The sequence below is a fragment of the Amblyomma americanum genome, chromosome 4 (assembly GCF_052857255.1).
Source record: "Amblyomma americanum isolate KBUSLIRL-KWMA chromosome 4, ASM5285725v1, whole genome shotgun sequence".
NCBI classification, from domain to species: domain Eukaryota; kingdom Metazoa; phylum Arthropoda; class Arachnida; order Ixodida; family Ixodidae; genus Amblyomma; species Amblyomma americanum.
The window spans coordinates 137881560-137900861 of NC_135500.1; the positions used below are offsets into that span (position 1 = coordinate 137881560).

At 51.3% G+C, this 19302-nt stretch overlaps 1 protein-coding gene across 6 annotated transcripts in view; it reads left to right on the forward strand.

Annotated features, from left to right (window-relative positions):
• The window catches only part of mtd (TLD domain-containing protein mustard), a 199633-nt gene that overhangs the window by 110277 nt on the left and 70054 nt on the right, over positions 1-19302 (forward strand). The window contains exon 1 of one of the 6 annotated variants that reach the window (XM_077661814.1): positions 12562-12763. The exons of the other annotated variants lie outside the window; for them this stretch is intronic. Within the exon in view, the coding sequence (XP_077517940.1) occupies positions 12714-12763 (50 nt within the window). The 5' untranslated portion in view covers positions 12562-12713. Of the gene's footprint in view, positions 1-12561; positions 12764-19302 lie in introns of those variants that run through there. 6 annotated transcript variants of the gene reach the window in all.

Below are 19302 nucleotides of genomic sequence, written 5' to 3' on the forward strand. Positions count from 1 at the left end.
GACACTTGGCCCCGGGCGAATGCATATGCATGCGTGGCCCGGCTTTTTCCGCCGCACTCGTTGCATCCGGGCCGACCAACCCGAATTGAGGATACGCGCCTCATCGATGCTATTGATTCCGCCGGTCGAACGGCAGAGAAAATAAGGAAAGCGGATGAGGCGGGAGTGGGGGATTGCGGCACCCGTGCGCGCGGCGTGCTTGTGACGGTGCGAGGTCTCCTTGACGTCACGCCACGCAGAAAGGGCAATGGGTACAGACATGCGCGTTGTGTTGGAGACACGGTGCAGGAGGTTGTACCCGGCGGGGTCGTTTTTGCGGCTTGCTGCGGTGTGCGAAAGTACACGCGCTTTCGCCTTTCACACGGTCCCGGTGCACGTCAACGGTGTGGCAACACCCCTCTCTCCCCGGTCGCAGTATTGCGAATGCGCATCTGAAACCGGGTCGTGGTTCTTGCTGCACGTGGGCAGACGATCGGCAGTAGCGCCTGCCTGCCTGCCTGCCTGCCTGTGGGTGCGTGGGCCTTTCCCGGGGATTGGGAGTTTAACGTTGCATCAGGTCGGAGATCAATTCTTTCTTCGGGGTCTACCCGCCGCGGTGGCTCAGTGGTTAGGGCGCTCGACTACTGATCCGGAGTTCCCGAGTTCGAACCCGACCGCGGCGGCTGCGTCTTTATGGAGGCAGAACGCTAAGGCGCCCGTGTGCTGTGCGATGTCAGTGCACGTTAAAGATCCCCAGGTGGTCGAAATTATTCCGGAGCCCTCTGCTACGGCACCTCTTCTTCCTTTCTTCTTTCACTCCTTCCTTTATCCCTTCCTTGACGGCGCGGTTCAGGTGTCCAACGATATATGAGACAGATACTGCGCCATTTCCTTTCCCCCCAATAACCAATTATTATTATTATTATTCTTCGGGGTCTGTCATCCGCACGCTTGTGGGAGTAGTTTAAAAGACCGTCTCTTTCTCACTTTCAGCGTTTCCCTCAACTTTCCCCCTCAGAGGGGGTGCGAACCTGCAACCATACGAAAGTTTTTCTTTTTCTTTGCCCATGTACTTACAGGGCGGTGCACTGAGAGTTTTTTGGGAGAGAACTCCGAAATCACACTTCCCCGTTGGTTTCTTCCAGCCCTTGCAATATGTCCCACATTTATCGCTGCACACTGTTCGTAGCGTCATCGAACGGATAATAACAGGCCACCATTGGCCGGGTTCTGGCTGAGAGAAATGGAGAATGCCTCAGTAGGAGTGCAACGGGAATAGAAAGGAGATAAAGGAAAAAGGAGGGGGGGGGGAGGGCGCTTTGTTGCATGCTGTGCCTCGGGCTGTGCCTGTGCTTCGGGCACATTGCACGTTTTTCAACGGTGGCGCTGCTCGTGCTACGCTGGGCAGTGTTTTCACAGAACGGTGCAGCACGTGGCATCAATTGCCCCTATTTGATTTTGCTTGTAGGAGCAAAGGGCGCTGGAATCCCTCAACTTCCGGTAGAGAAACCTAGGGCGCCGAACTTCACTTTAAAAGTCAGCCATGAATTGAGGGATTATTCTCGTTCGCCTTGATGCACGAGCTCAGACGCGTTATGAAGTGGCTATGAAGCCATCTGGTTGCCTAGAAGACTGTGAGCCCTGGCCTGCTTGCACACGACGTCACAAACTGCATGGCATGCCTCGTTGGAATGAGGAGTGCAGATTTAGAAAAAAATAACCTATTTGGCGACATATGCGCGGGTGTGTCGCTCCCGCTCCTGTCATTGCAGTTGTGCCACGTATATATGGCTTGCCCATATATGCCCATATATACCCGTATATATAGCGGGCTAGCCAGGCACTAAGCCGCGATTTCTTTTTCGAAAAGGGCCCCAGATAATTTCTTGTATCGACAGTAGGGGAGGGGGGCTGTGCGGCGCGAGTCCAACAAGAGCACTGCTCAGAGAATTTGCGGGGGAGGATACGTACTAAGAGACAAAGGAAAGGCATCTTACTTCAGAGGTCGGTTTAGGCTCCTTTTGGACACGTTACAGTGCCTCGTAGAAATATATGTATCGGTCGATATTGACGAGCTCAATGAACCGAAAACAGGAAGAGAATTAACGTCGCGAGAAACTTCCCGTGAAATGCCACGCTGAACGAGACAAAAAAATAAATCCCTCGTTTACGAGCTCGCGTCGGGCCTTTCACGAGCGGTGTATAATTTCAGCATGACAGCATGCGGCTTGCGTTATCGGGGCTCGAGTGGAACCGTCAGAGGCTTTCTCTACAGCATGCCCGCGCGGGACAGCTTTAGCCTGCAGCTTTTCGGGCTGCCGCTGCAGCTCATGCTGTTCTTCGGAAACACAGAGCAGGGCTTCCGCCGTGTTGTTGTTCGTATAGGGTGCAGTTGATGTACGAAACACTTCGGCTGTAAATATAGACGTTGCTGTTCCGAAGATTGGGCGGTGTAAATCACGATGGGAGCGCGCAGTGGCACGCGCAGTTGGGAGTGAGTCAGTCCGAGCGACGGAATCCGCTCTCTCCAATCCTGTGCTGCAGCTCTAACGGAGCGTGGCGGCGATGGAGTCTATACCAGCCAAGTCGCGCACATGTGTGCCGGGCTCGTCAACGGGCTTGAGAGCATGTGTTCGTGTGAGTCACCGTCTGGGGCCCCTGCTGCCGCCGCGGCTGGCTGTGCGAGCTTGCATGCGGCGAGCGTTGCAACAATTGCGGGGAAGGATGTGGCCCGTTAGTGCACTCTGCCTCGCAACCACGTCTGTCTGCACTGCAGCGGAACTATTAGCCGAGTACGCTGTTAGCCTTGTTGGAAGTTCTTGCGTTTGAATTTGGCCCGGTTCGAACGTTTCATTTTTTTTTTTTTTTGCGTTCGATTGTGTCGGAGAACTGAAGTCTCTGTGTAGCTATAACTGGTTTTGTTTTCTTGTGTCCGGAATTTACCTTTATTTTTCTCGCGCGTGGATTAAACGCAGTGAGATTGCTTCGGCTTTGACTTCGTTTTATTTAGTTCAATTTTAACTAATGCATATAAATGCTTTGAAGCTCCTTTTTTTTTCCTCCCACCTTAGGCTTCTCTGTAATTTTGCGGAATTCAGGCCTATTATGTCTGCCCGTGCCTCTTGTATGTGTTAATAAGCCATGAGAGTAGCAAACTCAGTCATGCATTAATCATATTCAATACCGGTTTGGTTTATGGTTTATGGGGGTTTAACGTCCCAAAGCGACTCAGGCTATGAGAGACGCCGTAGTGAAGGGCTCCGGAAATTTCGACCACCTGGGGTTCTTTAACGTGCACTGACATCGCACAGTACACGGGCCTCTAGAATTTCGCCTCCATCGAAATTCGACCGCCGCGGCCGGGATCGAACCCGCGTCTTACGGGCCAGCAGCCGAGCGCCGTAACCGCTCAGCCACCGCGGCGGTATATTCAATACCTTTCAATTGGAACACACCGACCTAAATATATTTTGTGTGTGTGTGTGTGTGTGTGTGTGTGTGTGTGTGTGTGTGTGTGAGAGAGAGAGAGAGAGAGAGAGAGAGAGAGAGAGAGAGAGAGAGAGAGAGAGAGAGAGAGAGAGAGAGAGAGAGAGAGAAATTGCTCCTGTCGAGAAGCAAGAATATCAGTGACGGGAAAGAAAAAAAAAATGCCCCCGTTATGTATCGTATGCAGGGTGCAACTGTTGCTGGGTATAAGGCGAAAACAAAAGAAAAATGAGAAAGGTCGTCCGTGCGCATTTTACCTGATCAGAAAATTAACGCGACATGGACGTAGAGGAGCGGCGCCCTGCGAATTGCTCGCATTCAGACACAGTGGAGCGCGCTGGGCGCTTTGCTCTCAGTTTTCCCATCACCGAGGCGGATGCAGTGTGCCCAGAACGTGCGGTTGTGTAGTGCCCATAGCGGATCGAGTCTATTCGAAAAGGCTTCCCGTTCGTGGCGAGTGGCGGGGGGAATAACGATCCCTCAAGCCATTTCGCCCTCTTCGTTTGAGTCAAGGAGTGAGGTGCCTGTACGACCATCATTCCTCCCCTCCCCCCCCTTTCAACGAGCGACAATGCTCACCATCTGCATGGGCCAGGCACACGCGGATCATAACTGCTCGGTTGGTTCTGTGTGCGTGCATTTGCGCGGGCGTGTGTTCGCGATTTGTGGCGACGGTGCGAGAGCCTGTGTGGCACGTGCGGTTATGTATAGTAGTGCGTAGTTAGGTCAGAGGTCGTCGTCGTGGTTGTCTCGGGGGTTTGCCTGCTGGCAGCCAAAACGTCCGTTCCCGGAACTCGTCGCGCCAACGTGCGCGATTGTCGTATACCGCTGACGCTGGTCGCCGCGGTCACCGCGCCCCTTCTTCCCGTTCCGACTGAATGCGAGGCAGTGGTCGTCTATTACACACGTGGCGCGTAGATATAATCCGAGGGAGTTAGGCGACTGCACCAGCCGTGTCTGTCGGTCCCGCGTGTTTGTTCTCTCTGGGCCCCTATCGCTGCCTTGTGTGTAGGGCGAGAGACAAAAGGGCCGGTTATCGAGCGTCCCCCGTTCTCATAATAGCGTTCAGACCTGGTCACCTATACCTTTGGATTCTTCGCACCCGCACTAAACTCTGCCTGCCCTTGTTTTTTGAAGACTTCGTCACTCACACGCACACACTGCGGAATTTTGTTGAGTCATTGCGTTTTTTATAAATCGAATTGTAATAAAAGAATTGTTCACATCCCGTAGAGGACGAATTGATTAATTTTTGTGATTTTTGATTAATACAAAATAAATTGCACTCTCTCTTGATGTACGCGCCCGCCCACAATGCTCCTTCGATTTCATTCTTTTCTTCTTCTTCTTCTTCTTCTTCTTCTTCTTTTTCTTCTTCTTTTTCTTCTTTTTCTTCTTCTTTTTCTTCTTCTTTTTCTTCTTCTTCTTCTTCTCTTTCTTCGCTTTCATCGTTTTCAAGCACCCGGAACACGTTACGTAAACAAAGCCCGTTTCTATTCGTTCCAGTTAGAACGGACGTAACTCTCTTAGATCCGGTGTTTGCGAACTGCAGTGCGCACGTTGCCTCCACATGCGGCGGCTGTGTTGTTGTTGTTCGGAGGTGGCAGGATTCGGTTGCCTCTGTTCTCATCGGCGCAGCTGTAGCGCACAAGATCGTTTAATTGGCCCGTTTCTCCGTGACTCACTGCCGTCGCGCCTGGATTAAATTCGCTCCTATTTTTGGGCGTCTGCGACAGCGTCCTTACTGACTTGTGTTCGATAGGCTTGGTGTTATTTTTGTTTTTAGAAAATATTGCGCCTATGTTTTCTCATCATTGCGTTTCAACAGCGAAGATACTTGCATGCTTTTGCGATTTGTGCCTTTGCGGCGTGTATACAGCAATGCCTTGCTCCCTGTATTGTCGGATTGGTTGTGCCTCGGCGACTGTTCTTACCTTTTCTTCATCCCCTTCTTTCGTCTACGTGGCCAGCCTCAGTGGGGGCCCCCTCGTAGTTCAACCAATCAGGGGTGTCGAGTATAGTCACGTGATCAGCGAGCGGGGGAACGCGGGTTCGGATCATGCTCGCGGTCACATGATAGGCTGCAGCGTCGAAGAAGGCGCCTACGCCGGATGCGCCGGAAATGATTCATTAACAGCTGCGCTGTCAAAGTAGAGAAATCTCAGTATAGGTGGGAAATAAAACGCAGATTTACCGGATTTCGCAGCGGATCGTCGACATCGTTGTAAACGTCGTCATTGTCACCGCGGCTGCGTCCACTGCTGGTCAAATGCTTCTCCCATTAACCACCTGTTAATTAGGCCTGACATGCGCTAGCGGCGGTCGCCTTCGCGCATTTCTTTATCTCATCTCCCCACCTGACACTCAGCTGTCCGCTGTATACGCTTGCCTTCTCTTGAAATCCCTTCACGGCTCTGGCCGTGTCTATTTCCTGTTCTTGATTTCAGTTGCTGAAATCCTTATCGGTCGCATTTGTCCCCAACTGTTCTTTTAATAACTTGTTACGGTATACGTCTCACCACCCACGGCACTCCGCGCTGAACTCCATTTAATTTCAGTCCTGTCCGTTAGCTTCCATCTTCTTGCCCCGTAGGCGAGTACCGGAAGGGTTATTGGTAAGCTGCTATTTGTGACCTGCATGGGAGGGCCTGCCGAGTGCACTCCACCTCTTTCTTCTTCTTTTTCTTCTTCTTCTTCTTGTTCTACTTGTTCTTCTTCTTCTTCTTGTTCTTCTTCTTCTTCTTGTTCTTCTTCTTCTTCTTCTTCTTCTTCTTCTTCTTGTTCTTTTCCTTCTTTTTCTTCTTCTTGTTCTTCTTCTTCTTCTTCTTCTTCTTCTTCTTCTTCTTGTTCTTCTTGTTCTTCTTGTTCTTCTTCTTGTTCTTCTTCTTCTTCTTCTTCTTCTTCTTCTTCTTCTTCTTGTTCTTCTTGTTCTTCTTCTTCTTCTTCTTCTTCTTCTTCTTCTTCTTCTTCTCTTCTTCTTCTTCTTCTTCTTCTTCTTCTTCTTCTTCTTCTTCTTGTTCTTTTCCTTCTTTTTCTTCTTCTTCTTCTTCTTCTTCTTCTTCTTCTTCTTCTTGTTCTTTTCCTTCTTTTTCTTCTTCTTCTTGTTCTTCTTCTTCTTCTTCTTCTTGTTCTTCTTGTTCTTCTTCTTGTTCTTCTTCTTGTTCTTCTTCTTCTTGTTCTTCTTGTTCTTCTTCTTGTTCTTCTTGTTCTTCTTCTTCTTCTTCTTCTTCTTCTTCTCCTCCTCCTCCTCCTCCTCCTCCTCCTCCTCAGTCATTTCTCTCCTGCGTTCCGGATCTACAGTGGTCACTCCTGGGTCGTGGTAGTTGAACGTGTAACATCGCAAAGGTGGGCAACCTTGTATATTTGGACGTCACAAGGTCGACCTGAACCTCAAAATGAACATCAGAGGCGGCTGCGTTTTTATGGAGGAAAAACGGTAAGGCGCCCGTGTGCTGTGCGATGTCAGTGCTCGCTAAAGATCCCCAGGTGGTCGAAATTATGCCGGAGCCCTCCACTACGGCACCTATTCTTCTTTCTTATTTCACTTCCTCCTTTATCCCTTCCCTTACGGCGCGGTTCAGGTGTCCAAAGATATATGAGACAGATACTGCGCCACTTCCTTTCCCAAAAAACCAGTTATTAATTATTATTAGCAGCATGAGGTGAAGTTGAGAGGAATCGGGCGATTGGTTAAAGCAGTGACGGTTAGTCGGTGTTTTGAACCTCGGGATGATAGTGTAAATGTTTAATAGAATGTTTTCTATGCATGCCACTTCCACGGCGGCTCGAACCAATCGCCGGCTTCCACTTCACCCCTCATACGCGTGCATGCTGCTGTCTAATAATAATAATATTGGTTTTGGGGGAAAGGAAATGGCGCAGTATCTGTCGCATATATCGTTGGACACCTGAACCCCGCCGTAAGGGAAGGAATAAAGGATAAAGGATGGAGTGAAAGAATAAAGGAAGAATAGGTGCCGTAGTGGAGGGCTCCGGAATAATTTCAACCACCTGGGGATCTTTAACGTGCACTGATATCGCACAGAACACGGGCGTCTTAGCGTTTTTCCTCTATAAAAACGCAGCCGCCGCGGTCGGGTTCGAACCCGGGATGCTGCTGTCTCAACAATCATTTCAGGACGGCACGGAGCAAAAATAAACAAACAGAAAAAAAGAGCCTGAGGTCTTTCGGAGGTGTCTTTTTTTTTTTTTTTCAAAGCGACGATCAAAGTGAATGGAGACGGTCCCAATGGTCCATAACTGGTGCAGTTACTGCCGGACAGATAAGCGGCGATTACCTCGTGCTGGGTGTTATCGAGTAATTCAACGTGCCTTTGTCGCTCTCCATTGGCTGAGCGCTACGGTTGCGAGTAGACGCAGATTAGTTCGAAATGTGGAAGGAATGGACAAGGAGGGGGGGGGGGGGGGGGGGCGTTTCATTAAGCGCTTGTGTAAGCACTTTTGGGGGCTGTGCGTTGACCTTAATTTATCCAGGCGTCCCTCCGATCCCTGCTGTCGCAGAAAATAGTTGCCAGGCTTTCGTTTCTTGCTGACATACATTGAACTCTGCACATAAAAGTGGTGCCTCACTGCAAATGCTCAGCTGCAGCCTGCGATGTAAGTAATGGGTCGGTACTTATTTTTTTTAACAATTGCACTAGTTAGCTTTTTCCGTGGCGGCTGTGCTCTTTTAATTACGCCATTATCTGCGCGTGAAGTACGTGCGCTTGTTCTATCGCGCGTTCCTCGGGATGAAACTTGAAATTTGCGCTACGGAGGCGAGTGCATTTTCTACGGTGACCTTTCTCTCTGCGCATGCCTCAGCTCCGATATATAATGCGTTGTGCCGGTCTCCACAACGTGCACTGACATCGCACAGTACGAAATTATTCCGGAGCCCTCCACTACGGCACCTATTTCTTCCTTTCTTCTTTCACTCCCTCCCTTATCCCTTCCCATACGGCGCGGTTCAGGTGTCCAACGATATATGAGGCAGATACTGCGCCATTTCCTTTCCCCCAAAACCAATTATTATTATCTCCACAACTGAACGTTTGGCGGCGGCGGCGGCGGGGCGACGAATGAGACATTCCTACTTTGGCTTTGATTTTCCGGTTCCCGCGCAGTTCGGAGTCGCTTGAGGACGCATGTATACCAATATGCGAGTAAATACGTATGCCAGTAAATTCCGGCATGCACACTAAATGGTGTTGAATCAACGTGGAGGATGTCGAAAACCAGCTGCGGGCGCCTGAAAGCAAGTAGTCACTTGAATATAATGAAAAAGTCAAAGTGGCTTTCGCGCACATTCCCCTCATTGTTACTACCACATATGCTCGTTATGGAGCGCGTTTTCTTCTCTCCTGTACTGTGTCCCGTGTCCGCTCCGCTCGACTGTTTGTTCACTACGACGTTTCGATACCTATTCGACGTCAAACGCGTTGCCGGATAGCTTTCCTTATTGCCCTGACGCATCCGTCGGCATGTCGCAAGGCCGGAGCACGCGCACTTCGGCTCACAGTGTTGGCGCTCGAGTCCACGATGCATGCGTCTCGGCCTGCTTGCATGGCCAGCGCTTCCTGGAGACTATAAGAGAAGCATCCGAAGGTTGTTACGTTACAGAAATGACATCACCGTGAGCTTCCCAGCGCGTAATCTCTCGAGTGTGCAAGTAAAAATTTAGGTTCTGTCGATGCGCGAGGTTACTGCGTTCTTCCGTACAGATCGCTGCCAGCAAGCTGAAATTGTCCGCACTCTGCGTTGTGAGTTGGTCCTTGTTTCAAAGGCTGTGTGCGTGTTTGCATGGCGGCGTCCACGGAAATTTGCATGGTCAGTCCCACGCGCATCAGTTGCGCGAAGATTTTCCAGCGCTAGCCAGACCTTTGTCGTCTGACCACAGGCCGTTGACCTCCTCTGATGTCTCGCCGCGACGATTCCGGTTGCACACACCAGTGCAACTCAAGAACAAAGCGGCAGAGACCCCATCAAAGCAGGCCCTCCAGAGCCAGTGGCGTCTGCCGATTTTCGTGTCGTCTCGGTTAATCTATACGGTTAATTCCAAGTCACACCGCGTCGTCCCCTGTTACGCTACAGGGTGACAGGGGATTAACTGCGGCGTCATAAAAAACCTGGCTACACCACTGGCAGAAGGGGCCTTCTTGGAGGGGCATTTGCCTCTTGAGTTGCATCCGACTGTAGACAACGGCGCTTTGCTTTGCGTTGCAGCGCTGCGAGAGGCGACGGAGTCGAACAGTGCGTGCTCCATCTCCACCGCGTAGAGCGCCGAGGGGGGAGCCCGCCTTTCTCTCTTGGTTCTCCTCAGCATCCTCTGTGTGCAGGGAGCGAGTGAGGCTGGCTGGCTTCCATCCTTCCCTCCCTACTTGCAGTGGCGGGCGCGCGTGCGTGTGCCCCCCCCCCCCCCCCCCCCCCCCCTCGTTATCGCGCCAGCAGCGGCGCGGCCTTTGCTCCCTAGCTAATTGCCTCTGCATCCTCGTCTCGCTGTCTCTTTCCGGGAGGAGGCAGGCCGCCGTCACGCACCGTCACGGGTCGCTCACGAAACGCGCTCGCTGGCACGCGCACACTTCGTGAGGGGGGGGGGGGGGGGGGGGGCCTCGCGCGATTGTCTTCCCGCGGACTTGCGTGTGTCTTCTCCCGACGTTTTCCATCGCACTGACTTCGCCCACGCGTGTATACGTACGCGCGCGGTTGGGTGACGAGCAGCGAAGATGTTTCCAGTGCAATCGCAGCTCCTCTGTCGTCACCACCTCGTCGTGATCTCTCTCTCTCTTGCCGCTGTTTGCGTTCTGTGACACCTGTGGCGCACGAGTCGGGGTGCGCGTGCGCTCTCGACGCTTCCGTTTCCGCTCCCGGCGCGCCGTTTGTTTCCGCACCCCGTTGCGGAAGCACGAAGCCCGGTGGACAGGAGGCGTGTGCACCATGTGCGGCGATGCCTCCGGCACGGCGGTCTGTTTGCTCCGTGCCGCTTTGCTGTAATACACCCCCCCCCCCCCCCCCCCGCACACACACACACCTGTTTTTGTATCCTTATCTCACTCTCTTTAATGATGTCAGCGCACGTTAAAGGTCCCCAGGTGGTCGAAATTATTCCGGCGCCCACCACTACGGCACCTCTTCTTCCTTTCTTCTTTCACTCCATCCTTTATCCCTTCCCTTACGGCGCGGTTAAGGTGTCCAGCGATATATGAGACACTGTGCCATTTCCTTTCCCCAAAAACCAATTAAAATTTAAAAAATCGCACTCTACCCATAACACTTCATAATAATAATAATAATAATAATAATAATAATAATAATAATAATAATAATAATAATAATAATAATAATAATAATAATAATTGGTTTTTGGGGAAAGGAAATGGCGCAGCATCTGTCTCATATATCGTTGGACACCTGAACCGCGCCGTAAGGGAAGGGATAAGGGAGGGAGTGAAAGAAGAAAGAGGTGCCGTAGTGGAGGGCTCCGGAGTAATTTCGACCGCCTGGCGATCTTTAACGTGCACCGACATCGCACAGCACACGGGCGCCTTAGCGGTTTGCCTCCGTAAAAACGCAGCCGCCGCGGTCGGGTTCGAACCCGGTAACTCCGGATCAGTAGTCGAGCGCCCTAACCACTGAGCCACCGCGGCGGGTAACCGTCACCATTCATCGATGTAACTTTGTTCCGTGGCACATTTTGGCGTGATTCTCGCGTTTTCCGGCTGCCTACGCAGGTTTTGCACGCAGTAGGATACAAGGGGAGGAGTTACAATGGTGTCGCTTATTATGCTCAGTGATAAATGGTACATATATAGTAGAATAGAGAAGGAGGTTCCTATAGGGTCAAGGTTCTGGCCGGACCAGCTATTATTGAATATGTTAGATACAAAATAATATGAGCAGAAAGAGGAATGCTGAAATGAAGCGTGTAAAGTCTAACGTATTGAAGAAATGGCCAAGCCAAGGGAGCAACTCGAGAAGAAGCGTTCGCTTGTGTGGCAGCGAAATACTAATAATAGGGAGATGGGACAACGAGGTTATGCTTGACGATATAGTCAGATTGTCGTAAGAAGAAAATAGAGCGTGAAAAAATAGGGAATTAGGTGAACGTAGTAGAAGAGCCGCAGTAGTATACCGTTGCTATTCCTGTGGTAACCATAGGGGGCAGTTTATGTTTCGGTTGTATGCATTACGAGAGTGATTATCGAAAGCCCTCGGGGAAAATTCGTTGCCGAGCTTCCGTCTCGAGCGAGGTGCGCGCCGTTTTGACACGGCTTTTTTTTTTTTTCCCCTCCTTGTCCGTGCGCAGCTGTCACGAACTTGTACTACAGTGAACGAAAAAGCCGCATCCACTTCGCTCATATGTTTTGTATCCTTCCCTCGGTGCTATTTCTCCCTCTCGTTTCGAACATCCTCTCACCTTTCGCCCTTCCCCTCGCGTCATCGATGTGGCTGTTTTTTCCACTTCCACCGCCTCCCTTGCTATTGTGCAGGCGTCAGATTCTCGTCAACGTCCCTTGTTTCCTCCCTTCACCTCCTTGCCTCACGGTGGGAACATGCTCGGCCGACAGAGGGAGCCTCCTGTAGCTTGTTGTAGCGAGCTTCTTCCTTCCTTTTTTGTAACGTTAGTATCGGGAAACAAAAGCAACGCGCTCCGAGGTGGAAGGGAGGAAGTGGCGAGGGTTTCGCTGTCGGCTGTTAAAGGCAGCGTGTCGCTGACGCGACGCTGAGTGCGCCGACGGCTGCGATAAGAGACGCGGCAGCCCTCAGCTGTCGGTTCTCCGCCCCGCGCCCTGTTCGACTTCGATACGCCGCCGTTGTCGGTCGGCGCAAAACGAACACGATCTCCGATCCGAACGTCACGCTCCGTCGTGCGAAAGCGTTCGACGTCGTCGTCTTGTTGTGCGCCGTCGTCGCAGCCGCCTCCGTGTCGTCTTCGTGTACTCACAACGACGGTGCGTGCGTGCGGTCTAGCCGCGAGGCTGGCCGACCGGTGCGTAAGAAGGCCACGTGAGAAGAGCGCCGATTCGAGAGGAAAGGATTCTCCCAGTGTGTGTGGATTTGTGTAATCGGATTGTTCGTGACGGGACGCAGCTGCGAGTAGTGAGTAGTGGCGTCGGCTTCGTGACCGCTGTTCGGTTCGGCCCCCGGTTGCCGACTTTGTGGGACCGATTGCGCTAGGCTGGGAAAATCGCATCTGTCGTTTTGCTCCTGAATTGGCACGAGTGTGTGTCAGCGTGAGAAGAAACGAGATGCCGGCGTTCACGAGGGCCCTGGCCGTGCTTCTCTACAACAAGCTTCGGTAAATACATCTGCTATACCACCGCGTTTTTATTGTTTTTTTTCTTGTCGTGTGACGAAACTTTGAATAGACCGGTTGCCCTATAGCGGGATTCTATGAACGTATGTGGTGTGCAACGCGTACATCCAAAGCTTCTGTTGCTATACTTGCGCGCTGTGGCTCGACGACAGGCTAACGTAACGCCGTCATATAACGTCTCTCAGAAGCAGTGATTCGCCGTCATAAGTATAATGAGCCTCAGGCCGGTAGAGCGGCATATAATTATCGCCGGAGGCAAAGCGATGTCGTTGCATTTTAATGACTGCGATTTGCAGTTGGTTCTGTTTGACGGAATTGATTTATAACGAAATGAAATTTACGTCGCTGAATCTGCGTGGCATATATTGCGTTAGATTATACATGCGCGTGCATGGCGTTTTCCAAGCGTTCTACAAATGCTAGAGAAGCCAGCGGCAATGTCGATCATTTCGTACGGCCTCCGCCATTTTGAATTCCTGACAACCGCAGCCGGTGTGATATTCCTCCTTTCGTCTTATATATATTTGATCTGCGCTTCAGAGCGGGGCAGAATATGCGCCCACACGTACTACGTATGCACACAGATGCGGTAATGAAGAGCAGTTGTTTCAGCTATGTCTGAAACGTCGGTTCATGCCTTGTACCATGACAGCGTGAGATCAGTCATGCAGGGTATAGAAGCGAAGAAACTGTAGAGCGAACGAGTTCCGCAGGATGTTGAATCCACGTTATAGCGAACCCTGTGATTCGCTGAGCGAAATGTTTTCTCATAAACTGCCGCGAGGCCGTGCAATATCTGTCGCATGTATGGCAAAAAGCGCCGTTTTTCGAATAACCTGTTGCGGTCGTGCCTGTGCGTTTTGTTCTTTTAATGCCAAAATGCAAGTAGGTTTTCGCAAGCCGGTACAGGCATGCATGCATGGCTCAAAGCAAATCGATGCTCAGTAACACAGTGTATCTTTCATATCTGTATGGCTGGTCGAACGGTCATGGTAGGTAGGTAGGTAAACTCTTTTATTGCGCCCAAAAACAGGGGACCAGTCAAAGGACCGGTTGCGCTGACTTAGAGGAGGTCGGCGGGGATCCTTTGGGATGCCGCGGCCTCCACCGCGCGCTGGATAAGCCAGCGTTGGTCTGCTGGCTTGGAAGTACACAGGAGAGACTCCCACGTCTCTGGGGTGTTTGCGTTGTCTCTGTTGTAATGTGGACAAGTCCACACCATGTGTATGAGTGTGGCCGGAGTTGAGCAGTGTTTACACATGGGGGCTATCTGTTCCGGAAAGATCCTGCTGTATAAGAGGGGGTGTGGGAAGCTGCCAGTTTGTAGTTTGCGCCATTGGACGGCCTCGCGCCTTGTTAGATCGCGGTGTGCGGGAGGATATGTGCACCTTTGGAGTCTGTAGTGCTGGAGTATGTCCGTGTAAGTGGTGAGTAGAGATAGTGAAGCGCGTGGGATATTAGTGTCAGCGGAAGCAGGGTGGCTGATCATACTCTCAGCTCGGCAGCTGAGATCTCGAGCGAGAGTGTGTGCCTGGGCGTTTCCGCTGAGCGACTCGTGGGCTGGAGCCCAAAGAAGTAAGCGAGATGTGGAAGAGGGTGCTGTAGAACGTAGAATGTGTAACGCCTGGCAAGAGATACGGCCAGCATCGTAATTGCGAATAGCCTGTTGAGAGTCACTGATGACGACTTTGGTATTAGGGTCGGCTAGCGCGAGCGCAATGGCAACCTCCTCAGCTGCGGTGACTGTTTCTGCATTGCGAATGCTGCAGGCTGTGTACCAGCTGCGGTGAGGGGCGAGAGCTACCGCCACCATCGCTGGCCTCGATGGATGGTAAGAGGCGTCCGTATACGTGACGTCCGGACGTCCGCTGAAGCGTTTCTCGAACTGACGAGCCCGGTCGGCCCGTCTCTCGGCGTGGTGTTCCGGGTGCATCCGTTTGGGAATGGGATGAATGCGGAGATTTAGGCGATATTCCGATGTAAGTTCAGCGTAACTTGGGGCCGATCTCGGCGGGGAGATCCCAACTTGCTGCAGTACCGCTCGGCCAGCGTGTGTGAGTGAGAGCCGCTCATACTGGGCGGTGAGGGTTGCTTCGATCAGTTCGCTCACGGTATTGGAGATTCCGAGAGCCATGAGCTTATGGGTAGCTGTGGACATGGGAAGACCTAGGGCCGTCTTGTATGCTTTTCGAAGTGACGCGTCTAGCCGTTCGCTTTCGGCACGAGTGAGACGTAAGTAGGGTCCAGAGTAGGTGATACGGGAGCAGACGAAAGCTTGAACGAGGCGCAGGAGGTTGGACTCTCGCATGCCATGATGCTTGTTGGAGATTCGCTTAAGGAGGCGGCCGATCTGCACAACCGACTGGTCGATGCGTTGGATCGTGATGTTGTTGCTGCCGTTGGCCTGTAGATGCAAGCCCAGGATCCTGATGTTGTCTGTTCGAGGAATCGGGTTTCCTTGCACCTGGAGGTTGATGTCCGGAAGTATCTTTGAAGGGCGTCGTCCCGGGGAAGGAATGATGATATACTCGGACTTTGTCGCCGAGCACGTGAGGCCAACTGTCATGGAGGATTTGGGCAATGGGACAGAACAATCAGCGGAACAATGAGAATGCGTTGCAGTGAATTTAATCGGTGATGCCGAGTAATATTAAGGGCGCCTTGCCTATTTATTCCTCTGTGGAGGACAGTCGTATAACCGATGCATTCGCCAGGAACTTGGAGGCTAACGCAAAAAAAAAAAAGGGAGGAAGAGTGGCTAACAACAGCGCCACGAGTGAGGGAAAGGAAAATAACGGAATGTAGCTTTGATGAGAGACAGAAGAGAGAGCGGCACGGATTATCCGAGCGGACACCTTGCAGGGGAAGGCAAGCATATATTCCGAGGCGGCAGAGAGTGAAGTGAGGAGGCGGAGATAGCGAAACCTTACTGGGGACAAGGAGATAGCGAAACCTTGCTGGGGACAAGGTGTGGTCGCAGGTTGGCATTGGTAGATGATGAGCTGGGGAGGCCTTTACCCAGCATGGGGTTTATCCTAGCTGATGGAAATGATGGTATGATGATGATGATTACACGCAGCCTACTCCTACGCGTGCGAGACTCCGAAGAACGTGTCCGTCACCGAGTTTTTCGTTTGGGGTGACGGAGTACCGTCTGGCCAGCTGATATAGTATACCAGCTTATCAGCGCAGTGGAGCAGTGATGCGTGCAGTGGTTGGTGACGTCCCTTCGCTCTTTCCCTCTGTTTTCCTCGCTTCGGTGCAGCTTCCACAGCATTGTGTAGAATAAGTACAAGACTGAAATGGTTGGTTGCGGAGCAAACGGCTGTTTTCCCCTTCCTTTTTTTTTTCTTTACGAGGCAAGGGTATCCGAAGAAGCCTTCCCGCATGGAGACAAAGTGCATGCGAGCAAGCAGGGGCAACATTGCTTACATCTCGTAAAGAGGGGAGAATGCGTCGTAAATGCCGCTATCCTTGTGGCACAGCGTGGAAAAATCCTGGAAACAGTACCCGAGTGTCTGGCACCGTCGTGGCTTACCCGTTTTTTTTTATCGCTGTCGCTGCTAATGGCTGTGTAGCCGGATCAGCCTGTTCGTAGAGGCGTTCCAATACGCGCCGCTGCGGCGTACGCTGTGCCCTGCCTATCGGAGACAGTGACGAATGTCGTGTCTGGATTGGCGTAACAAAGCTTCCATCAAGTAAAATGAATAGCCGGCTAAGTATAGGGTGCTGCACAGAATATACGGTGCGCCCTGCAAAGTGTAGGCGGAAGTGTGTGGGCCTGTACGTCGAGGATAACTGTGCGCAACGTGTTGCACAATGCTGTCGCTACTGTACAGCCATATATGTGAACGAATTGACGGTTTAGTAAAGGCTTCTCCATTCCTGGAAAAATCTTTACTATCACGGAAGGGAATCAACTTTTCTGGAAAACTGTATGTCCACCGTATAGTCAAAGTGGATCCATAATTAGGAACGCGACGTCTACTTGGCAACTGTGGTTAGAGTTGGCGGCGTAATACGTTCAGCTTAGTCAAGCGCCAATATCTCGGACCAAGCAGCTTCGCGCCTCAACACGTGTCGCAGTACGCGTGCGCGCTCACGAAATTGTGAGCGTTTTTTTTTTTTTTGTAGCGTGAGCTACACTGGCCGAGGTTGAGCAGTTTCGCGTGGCTCCTGGAGAGCCGTGCTGCGCATGCGCGAGGAGCAGTGACGTCATACGGCGCACAGCCGCCGCGCGCGCCTCGCCGGTCATAGCCGCGGCAGACGCACTGGCGCCGGCGCGTGCCCAGCTGTGCGCCTCCGTTGCGCAGTAGCCAAGTCTGAGGCTGCGCCGGAGCCGCTTGATAGCGCCTCTCATTTTGTGCGCATGCGCAGAGGTATCAGTGGGGGTATACATATAGCGAGGCCTTTGCCAGTGGTATAGCCATGGAGAAGGAGAGCGAAATTGCTGCTCAGCGGCTCAGCATAGCTCACGCTGCGTATATCCTGGCATAGCCGAGCTAAGCCACTGCTAATTTTTTTCAGCAATCCTAGTGTGAGCAGTGACAAGTCGCATTAGTTACCGTTAAACATGCGTCACGAATCTGGAAGTTACATTATTTTTTTGAAATTACATCGTTCTGACCTGTTACCAGCACAGACACAGAGACATGCATGTCGAGTTGCTGAGATTTTGCAGTTTGCACGATTCAGCGTTTGGTTTGCAATACGTTGGCGTTGCGAGCGCGTGACTTCGTTCCCGATTTGTGTAGCACGCAGCTGTCCGCGGAACATGCCATACCGTGTACATACGCACATGTGCCCGACATTATATTTGGGTCGATCGTGTGCTGTCCATGTCCTGGTACTGCTCACTTCTTGAAATGGGCCACCGTGTTCCGGCACTGACTGCACTGTACCTCGGTGCTGTATAGACTCCTATTTTGTTGAAAGTAGGTTGGGATTCAAATTTTGTTGCGATCGCGGAGCTCTTCGATTGTGTGCTTAATATCTTGAAGCAAAAAAAAAAAAAACTGAAGCAATGAACGAAAAAGTGGCGCCTGTGTATGATTATCCGATGAAATGAGTAAGAATTAAAAGAAAATATTCCGTTCGTTTTCCACGCGCAGAAGATTATTGCGCTTCCTGTTGTGGATCTGTCCGGGACAGTAGAAAAAAAAAAGTCATCATTACTACTTCGCGGTATGAGTCATCTATACCGTATTACTGGCACGTTATATATGCCTGGCAGCAGAGCAGACGTGAGCGTTTCCTTTTTTGTGCATGTGTTTTTATGGGGCCTGCTCTGGTATGCGCCGCAGATGTTTGATCGCTGTTACTGGGTGTGGAAACCGCGCTGGAAACTTTTGCAGTGTGCGCCAAATTCCGCGCGTTACTGTGATCGGAATACAATGCCGATCTGAGGGTGTTTTTTCTTTTTTTTTTATTGCGGGACGACCCGATAGCGTGGTCGACGATGCCGGCTTTGATGACCCGTCTCAATAAGGAGCGAGTAATTGTGTGATGCGCCGTTTATTGCGAGTTTCTAGGTCGTTAATACACTAGAAAATGCGCACAGTTGTGACTTGTTTACGAATCGCAACGCACTAGCAGGGTCGCCGTCCGCGTAGCGTTTTGTGGATTTGCTGGCAAAAAGAAAAAAAAAATTAATGATGCCGAGGCATATATCCGTTGTGACTCATTTAGCCGACTCCGATGTGTTTGCGAACGCAGAACTACATCGGGAGCGGTTTCTGTAGTGGCGAAGAAAACCGGTGAGGGTGCATAGCTGGGACCTTCGTTATACAGGTGTTCAAAGTTGGGCTTTCAGAATTAAAAGAAAAATGCAAAGAGCGCCACACAAAAGTTGTTTTTGAACATGTGATATGCGGCCAGGCGGGCGCAAACTGTGAGGATAATTGTGATTGTAATATCAGTAATTAACTAAATGCAATGATTAACTTTTATTCACTGCAGTTAGCATATGTTTATGTTGAAAACGCAAGGATGGTGTCATTTCATGACTTCTTTTTTGTAGAATTTTAGTAACGCTCCTGCGTCCCGAGATACGAACGTCTAAAATTTCAGCCCAGTCCTTCTAATTACGCATGCGAGACGGCGGCACTGATCATGAAGCTCGTCCCTGGTGTGACACATCTGTTGCGCATGACGCTTCGTCTGGCAAGAAAGCTTAGTGACAAGCGACGGTGATTACCTTCCGTTCTTGGCCAGCCAAACCGAGGAATAACTGTGCGGGCGACTTGAGGCAATCTGTGTTTGTTTGAGCGATTGCTATTAGAGTGGGTGATAAGATGTGGTGCCGCTTTAGACTGCGCGCATGCAGTCAAGCGCAGCGATGCTGCACAGGCTGGCAAAGAGCCGAGAGCAATCACGGTTTCCTGCCACTCCGTTTTCTTGTCAGACGGAGCGTGGTATGAAGCAACTGCGTCACGCCATGGGAGGAGCTTCATGCCGAGTGCCGCGCTCTCGCCTTCGTAATTAAACGGACTGGGCTGAAATTTTAGACATGCATATCTCAG